Source organism: Morone saxatilis, unplaced genomic scaffold (genome assembly GCF_004916995.1).
Source record: "Morone saxatilis isolate NCDOM2014 unplaced genomic scaffold, NCSU_SB_2.0 Contig12, whole genome shotgun sequence".
Lineage (NCBI taxonomy): Eukaryota > Metazoa > Chordata > Actinopteri > Moronidae > Morone > Morone saxatilis.
The window spans coordinates 14,471,578-14,480,407 of record NW_023339674.1 but is presented as its reverse complement, the minus strand read 5'-3'; the positions used below and the strand labels follow the sequence as shown (position 1 = coordinate 14,480,407).

Sequence of the window (8,830 nt, the reverse complement as noted above, 5' to 3'; positions counted from 1 at the left end):
CCCAGAAGCTTCAGCTCACACGGTAAACGTGGTATTTGTTACACTACCCCATAAACTATAGGAACCATGATATCATAATAAGTCAGTATTTATATGTTACACGTTGCTTTTGTGTCATAATAAGAACGTCAGAGACACCTTCAGTTGCGTGGGGAGACTGACCTGGGGAGGCGGCTTTCCTCTAGTGTTTAATGGCAGTTTAGTATGCGCGAGAATTAACTGCATGGTGCGACTGACGCACTCAGGCAGAATTTGCATGTCATGACCAGTATTTGATAAAGGACTGGTTGCCTTGATTGTGGCGGAGAATGCTTTGGCATTTTGCTTTTGGTAGAAGTCAAAGGTAAAGAAAATTATGCTACTTCATGGTAGTATGATGTGAGTTAGGAATTCTGTTGGCAAGAATGGCCACATGTCACTAAAGTGGAAATTCAACAGTAGAACAACCTAATTTTGTACTCTTTTTCTCTCCATGAAAGCTGTTGCATTATTATGTCATTTTGATTTCTGGCGTCCAACAAGCAAAAAGGCGGTTAGAAAACTGTCAACAACATATGGTCCTCTTTCTCTTTTTAATAACATATAAGCTTCCCCTGGCAAAGCTTTATTTCACTTTGTTTGTATTTTATATGTTTGTATACTGTTACATATATATCTCTCAGTAAGTCACATCTGAATTGTAACCCCCTTTTTGCAATAAAGATGACTTTGAAATAAAAAATAAAAAAAAGTGCACTGACCTCAAATTGGTGGGGGTATGAAAGGTGCAACAAAAAAGTGTGTCAAAACCAGCCGGCCTTATAGGGTGGTTTTATGTTCTTATGTAGTACTGACAGTGATAGTGGCCTTCACTCAGTTAGCAGTAGTTTCACAGTAGCTGCGTTTCCTTTTCTTTGTGGTAGTTTACATCATATATATGCATAAATATGTGATACCATTGGATGAAACACAGATTTTAGAAAAGATTTTAAAACTACAGCCGATCAAAATGTGGGACAATGGATAAAATTGCTGTGCAAAGTGGGACACCTGCTCACCCTTACAAAATACAGATATATGGTTTATAGTATTTCAAATTTCAAAGAGGTGAGGTAAGTATATTTACATGATTGTTTTTTTAAAATGTGTATAAATATAATTTCTATCTCTAGAATTGGTTTCAATCCATAATGGTAATTTCTACCATATACTAATAATATATCATAATATAGCCTACCATGTTCAGTGGATGATAGTATTACGTTTAGGGCTGCAACAAACAATTATTGTCATTAGCTTATCGATTAATCTGACAATTATTTTCTTAATTGATCTACATTGTTTACAAAATGACACAACAATTTGAAAAAACTCATTACAATTTCCAAGATGGCTTGTTTTATCTGACCAACAGTTTAAATCACAAAGATAATCAGCTTATTAAAAGATAAGACAAAAGAAAGCAGAATTAGTTTTCTTTAAAGTGATCAATATCAAGTGTTGCAGATTCATTTTCTGTCTCAATAAAGTGATTCATTAAATAATTGTACTGGCACTCATGTCAGCTGACAAGTCATATCACATTACTGTATTTTTGTATGGGGTTTGTGTTATTAGAGGGGTTTGTGACCCAATTACATTTTGCTGTAGACATACCTTTATTAAAACAAATCGACTGATACATAGTTTAAATGAGGATTTAGTCATTTTAGGGCAAAATAATACAGAATAATACCTTTACAGAGAATATTTGATAACACTATATAACTAACTTACCCCCTAATGATCTCTAAATGCATTTCTGTAACGTCCGCCAGTGTTTTTCGGTGGTTGAACTCCATCTCCCACAATCCTCGGCGAAAGACTAACAGGAAAGTGACGTCCTTTTGCTACGTGTCAGGAAGTTGTGTGGTCAACATGGCGGCTCAGCAGGGTGATGTTGACGAGCTCTTCGATGTGAAAAATGCTTATTATATTGGCAGCTATCAGCAGTGTATTAACGAGGCTCAGAAGGTGAAGGTAAGTATCTAATAGTTATCAGGTGAATGTATTAACCAACAGGTTCGTCTTTATCGCTGTCTGACTGCAGCTAATGGCCGCTGTGAGCAACAATGCTAAACATGTTAGCCAATATATATTCTCTATAAAACACTCCTGCCTGTGTTTCTTCTTTAAAGCCGTCCTCACCAGAGAAGGAGACTGAAAGGGACATGTTTTTGTACAGAGCATACATTGCCCAGGTAAGCCACATTCAGTCAAGTACAAATGTTCCTGTCATTAGCTGAAGTACACAGTTAATTAGGCAGATTGATAACCTGTTGTTTGTTTGTTTGTTTGTTTGTTGTGCTGTTGCAGAGGAAGTATGCTGTTGTCCTGGATGACATCAAGGGCAGCTCTCCACCCGAGCTTCAGGCTGTCAGGATGTTTGCTGAGTATCTGTCCAGCGAAAGCAAAAGGTAAGAGCTTGAATCTGAAGTTTAGGTCAACGTGGAAGAGACATAGGGCTGAACGATGCGGCTGACAACATAAATGTTTCTGTCAATATGCTGTGTAGACAATAACATCCGTTCACATTTTTAGCAGAAGGATATTTCAGCCAGTATCAAATTTGGACTTTATCACCTGACAAATGATACTGGGTGTGAGGATGTCTTACTGCAGATTGAATAACACAGCTGGGTTCCTATATGGGAGTTTGAATGCTTGTGTAAGACGAGACTTATTACCTTCACAGTTTTTGTACTTAAGATGCTATTTGATGTGATTACAAATATTTAAGCTGTGTTTTTTGTTGGATGATCTTTTAACATCAAACTATTTCCATGTCACAGATTTAAAAAAAATATATATATTTGGTGAAAGGGAGGCAACTGGTTACATCAACAGTGCATCTGGATTACCCTAATATTCTTCAGTATGCTCAACAAAGTGCTATAAATTATATATATATATAATTATATGCTGTATCTTTTAAATACTTAATGTATCACCCAGCCTTTAAATACAGTTGTGTGTGTGAAGATTACTAAATAGCCTTTCTAACTAATTGTCATATCTTCTACTTCAGTGCCTGATTTTGATTCAGGGACTCTCGTAAGTTTAAAATCCTTAATGCGTGAATAATTAATTGACTGTTCCTTTTTCTTTGTTTTGTTGCAGGGATGCTATTGTTGCCGATCTAGACAAGAAGATGGCGAAGAGTGTGGACGCTGCCAACACCACCTTCCTCCTCATGGCTGCCTCCATCTACTACCATGAGATGAACACCGATGCTGCTCTCAGGACTCTGCACCAAGGAGAAAGCCTAGAGTGGTGAGATGGGATGAGTTTTACTTTAAAGTCTCAGCAAGATTTTCAAGAATATTTCATTTTATATTTCATGGATTTAAAGTGAACGTATAATTCAACCCATGTCAGTATATATGGATGGAAATAATGATCAGAATAATGTATTAATAGACATTAGTCATTAATATACACATTTTGGTTTTGATTCATAAATGGGTTTAGTAGATGCTCCTGGTGCACAGGTTTATAGTGGCACGATTTCAGTCAAAACTTTTGCATGATTATTGAGAATATAGATTTTTCTCAAGAAACTTCTTGACTCACCATGCTATGAAATATACCCAAAACTAATATGTTGGCTTGTGTAAGAGAGAGAGAAAGAGAGATGAGCTAAATTTGTGTTCTGAAGTCATTATACTAAAATGTTTTGTTTGGCAAATAAGGCTTCCACAACTTGGTTTGTAAATGGATGTTTTGTCGCATCTGCTCCACAAAACACAAGACTCTGATGGGTCACTGGGTTTATAAGGTTGCTTTCTCTCTTTGAATACAACAGGCCTGAAACAGAGCATACTGACATGAACATTTGTTTATTTTTCAGCATGGCCATGTCCATCCAGGTGTTGCTGAGTCTGGATCGTGTTGACTTGGCAAGGTATGGAAAAAGACACGTACACACAGGATGATTTGCATTGAATTGGTTGTTCAGCTTTGTTATTTGAAGGCTCGTGGAAAACATCCCGGTGCTTTTTGAAAATGTTTATTAATGTCATGACAGTGGACAAACCCTACGGTATGTATGTTTAAGTCTGGACCTGTATAATAAAAATAGACACAAAAGTGTATACATACTCTCTCTTTGAAATGGGACTGTGTTCTTATAATAACAGTGTGATTATATTATTTTCTTGACAGGAAAGAGCTGAAAAAGATGCAGGAGCAGGATGAGGATGCTACTCTAACCCAACTGGCCACAGCCTGGGTTAATATTGCTGTGGTAAGGAGACCAGCATTCAATTACATCTGTGTAATATTGCCAATACACACATTGATTTGTAAATAAAAGCTCTGTAATGAATAATTTGTAAACCCTGTACATAATGGAGTGGGTCTGCACGTACAGTAATTAAACTAAATTCCTGTTCATTACATTATTAGCATCCGAGCTGTATTGTGATTGACTGAAGCTGCAATCAGGTGGGAAATAATTAGTGGGCAGGGTAGTATGTAGCAATTCTTGGTGCAGTGTGCAGCTAACCTAACAGGTCTAAGAGCTCATATTACCCACTATAGTTCCTCCGACTCTAGCTGAGCAGTGGGTACCGCTGAAACAATTAAAAAAACAAAAACAATCAAACAGCTGGAGTTGTGCACTTATTATTGGATTTTCAGCATGACCACTGCTGAACACATTTAATTGCATTCTGCTTGTTGTTCCAGGGTGGAGAGAAGCTGCAGGATGCCTACTACATTTTCCAGGAGATGTCAGACAAGTACTCATCTACACTGCTGCTCCTCAACGGGCAGGCGGCCTGTTACATGGCTCAGAACAAGTGGGAGGAGGCTGAGGGAGTGCTACAGGAGGCGCTTGACAAGGTTAGATGACAATAGTGTTCTTTGTTTTTCTTCTTTCTTGTTTTTTCTCTTCATCACACCATTGATGGACACGCTCAGCACAGTTTGATGTACATACATGCACAGTTTGTTCAGTTAAAGCTCTCCGTGCCTTGTTTCTGAGGCTGTATTAGATTCATATCCTTCATAATTAAGTCCTTAATGAATGCTTGCTGGGAAGGGGAGTTCTGCTGGAGGTTCTGTGTAATATGGATACAAGATTAAACCTCTTTATGAGATGCATTCAGAGTTATTTTAGAGTAAGCAGGAAGGGGAAAAATGGAGAGAAGAACTGTGTAGTCCTCGGGAGATTTTAATGTGAGAAATGTTATTAATACAGTATTCCTCGCTGTTTAACCAACTGATGACAGAGCCCAGTTTGAACAAGCTAATCTTAACTTTCCCTCAGTTTGATGTCACAAATTGAAAATAATGATATTCATTATGAAACTTTAGATATGGTTTACAATGGAGCCTTAAGGCCCAGCAATGTGTTCAAGTTCAAGATCTTTATTTGTCCATGAGGGGCAATTTGTTCTACTGCAATAGCAATAAATAAACAACAACAACAGCAACAGCAACACAGGGTGAAACACACAGATTATTTTACACATTATTTTAAAAAGCCACACATACATAGAACAAAACACGGGAGTACAAACTTACAGTATTAGTAAAAAGAAAGAAAAGGAGATGCTGCTCAGCCAATCAATAGTAATAGTTTATTTATTGTTCTATTATTGTGTTAATGTTCTTTAAAAGGCCTGTTTTATTCACGGTATGTATAAAGTACCGACAATCAACCAATATGTGTTATAGACACACAGTAACATCCCAATTTGTCACAAAACATTTTTTACTTAGCAATGAGGCTATTATTTCTAATTACATAAAGATATAAACCCAGAACAAATCTCAAAAAAAGGCCAGATGTTTCCTGTTCAGTGGATTCTTTACTCAACAACATAATGTGCAATTTCTTCAACCGCCCCCATTGTAACAGCAGATGGCACCACATACTCTTTTGTAGTCCACAGTTATTGTACTTTATCCACAATAAGATAGACAGTGTGCACTGTTCATCTACAAGATTCAACAAAACATTCACTTTGCAGTCGTTTTGTCTTTTAATTTTGTCTATTTAAAATGTTTATTCTATTAAAATAATAAATATGTGCTGCCGTGTTTCACCTTTGTGAATATTGCAGCTCTCTGTCTCAATGCACTGTGAATGGATGTGATCGGTACTTGATGTTTTAAGTCTGTTTTTGTGTTTAAGGTTGTAGAAGCACTGTTACATTGACTGAAAACTGACGTTTAACCGTTTAGGTTTAATGAAGTGAAGCTTTTCTGAGCTTTCTTTTGGGAATTCTCCCCAAACCAAGCTTCGTATTCCTGGCCATTCATTGATTACTTGACCCTTGACTTGACTTGACTTCACCCTACACAAAGTGATAGTTATCCATTGATGTTATCTTTTACTAAACAGACATACGATAATAAAGAGCATAATGTGACTTTACCTGAATGTATGCTCGTGTTTTGCCAAGAAAAAGACTTTTTTTTTTTTGTTATGGTGATAAGTAGAATAAATAAAAGGAAAAGTTAAACAGAAGTTATAGTGTTACATACATGTAGAAATGTACACATTTGGAGCAACACTCCTCCCTACTTTTATGTGGGAAGTTAAAGTCATATCACTGAGTTATTAATCTCAATAAATGACATAAAACATGCTGAATAGAAGATACTTCTCTCTTTCACTTTTGTGTTTCTATATCGGTTCTGTTCTCTTTGTGAGAATGACCCTCTCACTCTCTTTCCATCTCTGTCTTTCGCTCCTCCCCCTTCAGGACAGCAGTCACCCTGAGACGTTGATCAACCTCATAGTGCTGACGCAACACCTGGGCAAAGCTCCTGAGGTGAGACTTTGAACCCAAAGCCGTTAACAGGGGCAACATTTTAACAACCACCAGTTTAGCAGATTCCTATAGACAAACTCGTCCTCGGTCGAAGAGCGCTTGAATAGTCTTTCTTTTCCAATAACATTCAGCGTTAGAGTGCAAGATGCTCCTCTCAGCAATTTTATGCGTGTTTGCTTTGATTAAACCAGGGAAAAGCATTCAGCCAAGCAATTTCTTGATTGTGTTTGACTTCTATCATGGAAAGTGTCATCTAAGCATTTCTACTGGTTTAGTGCTGTGTGTGAGTTATACACCCGGGCACTCAGAGTTCATAAGATAAAGACTCAATTATCCGTCTTAAGTTTGATGAACTTGATAATAATGCCATAGATAACTGACCATTAACTCAACACAGTCACTCAAAGATTTTCCAGCTATGATAACCACTGATTAGCACCTCTCGCTCAAGGTTGACAATTATGTAGACAATGCTTGCAAACGAGCCTAATTCTCAGGTGAGGTAGCCGAAAGTAACTTCTGAATGAACTTTGTTGTCTAAGTCCAAGTTAATGTTAAAGTCCTTGTTCTGCATGGCCTCCCTTCTATGATAAATGGTAGATTAGATATAAAAGATGAGATATGATTGTCTTTATCAGCTTTGAAGCCACTAAGAACTTTTGTTTTCTCTATAACATTAAATATTCATGATTAAAATAACAACAATTGACACAGGATAGTTTGGTTGTGGTTTGATTATATTTGACTGACAGTGGCCTGAGGGCATGCACAAACAACCTTATTACCCTTTTCCCCACTTCAAACTAGTAACAAGAGCACAGACACAACAAAATGGGAATATCTTCTCTAAACAAGTAAATAAACAAAAAACTCATTTTGGTGGGGAAATTGATATCAGTCTGTGAGAAACAGGTTTTGTTTTTGACAAACCTGGAAATGCTTTACAGGTTTAAAGTCCCTAAAATACAGGTTTTCAGCCTTTTAAAAGTGTGTTAATGGCTCTTTTTTCTGGCTGTTACTTACTCTCACTTTCATGTGATCTGTTTGTCCTCAGGTGACCAATCGCTACCTCTCTCAGCTGAAAGATGCACACAGGGCCCATCCATTCCTCAAAGACTACTTAGCCAAGGTAACTTGCTCGTGTTTGCATTTGTTGTTTCAGTGCTCTTCATTTTCAGGCATAACCTCTGGGCTGTGGCCATTGCTACTTTGGTTCATGAGATGAACTCACAGTTGTTGACAAACCTTCATAACCTTTACTCTGCTATAATTCAATTACCTGACCTGGTTGTTTTGATAGCTGGGCAGCAGGTGTCCTTGGAGCAAAGTCATTAAACTCTGAATCTTTAGCCTTTATTACACATTTCGTTGTAATTACACGCCTGTAAGTGCAGATGTAAACAAACATGTTAAAACTGGGTTATCGTTGCGAAACAAACCATGCGATGCACAGCTGTTGCCGGGGTCAGATGTTTTTCTTTCCTGGTGTTTAACCGTTTCCCCTGCTCTTTGTTTTCCTGCAGGAGAATGAGTTCGACAGACTATCGATGCAGTACGCTCCCACTGCTACAGCATAAGACACCTCAACAATGGACTTCAGTATAACACAAAGAAGTGTCAACAGACTATTTCTCTCTCTAACCTGCATATCTGTATTTGTTTTGACCTTTTTACCTGTATTATTTAAAACCAGAGCAGAATTCATAATGTCCCTCTGGTGCAGATGAAACACGCCTTGCTTAGTATCCATTCTCTGTAGATTATGCATTTCTCCTCTGTAGATTATGCATTTCTCCTATTCTGGAAATCAACACATCTCTTTTAATACAAGCATTCCCTTTGAAATGATAATAAATGTTTAATACCTGTGTTGTGTTTTGAAGTGTGTGTTTTTTTTGTTTTGTTTTGTGTACATGCATGAATTTTAACTCAGCTTAAATTTAAGCAATTTAAATTGAACATGTATTAACCTGTTGAACCCGACGGACCCGGTACAGGGTCCGGCGAGCGCTACAATGTTTTACTGC

The 8,830-nt window shown here is 37.4% G+C and overlaps 1 protein-coding gene across 1 annotated transcript; it reads left to right on the top strand.

The window, feature by feature from the left end:
• Positions 1-1,859: 1,859 nt before the first annotated feature.
• On the top strand, positions 1,860-8,672 carry cope (COPI coat complex subunit epsilon). Its single transcript, XM_035653704.1, has 10 exons — positions 1,860-1,998; positions 2,157-2,219; positions 2,335-2,435; positions 3,139-3,291; positions 3,869-3,922; positions 4,183-4,264; positions 4,708-4,863; positions 6,735-6,803; positions 7,858-7,932; positions 8,327-8,672. Exons 1-10 carry the CDS (start codon positions 1,897-1,899, stop codon positions 8,378-8,380), a joined length of 909 nt encoding a protein of 302 aa, XP_035509597.1. The 5' UTR covers positions 1,860-1,896; the 3' UTR covers positions 8,381-8,672.
• Positions 8,673-8,830: the final 158 nt, after the last annotated feature.

Coding starts and splice junctions, on each gene's coding strand:
- cope (XM_035653704.1), top strand. CDS start 1,897: ATGGCGGCTCAGCAGGGTGATGTTGACGAGCTCTTCGATGTGAAAAAT. Junction 1,999..2,156: donor ACGAGGCTCAGAAGGTGAAG/GTAAGTATCTAA, acceptor TCTTCTTTAAAG/CCGTCCTCACCAGAGAAGGA. Junction 3,923..4,182: donor GATCGTGTTGACTTGGCAAG/GTATGGAAAAAG, acceptor TTTTCTTGACAG/GAAAGAGCTGAAAAAGATGC.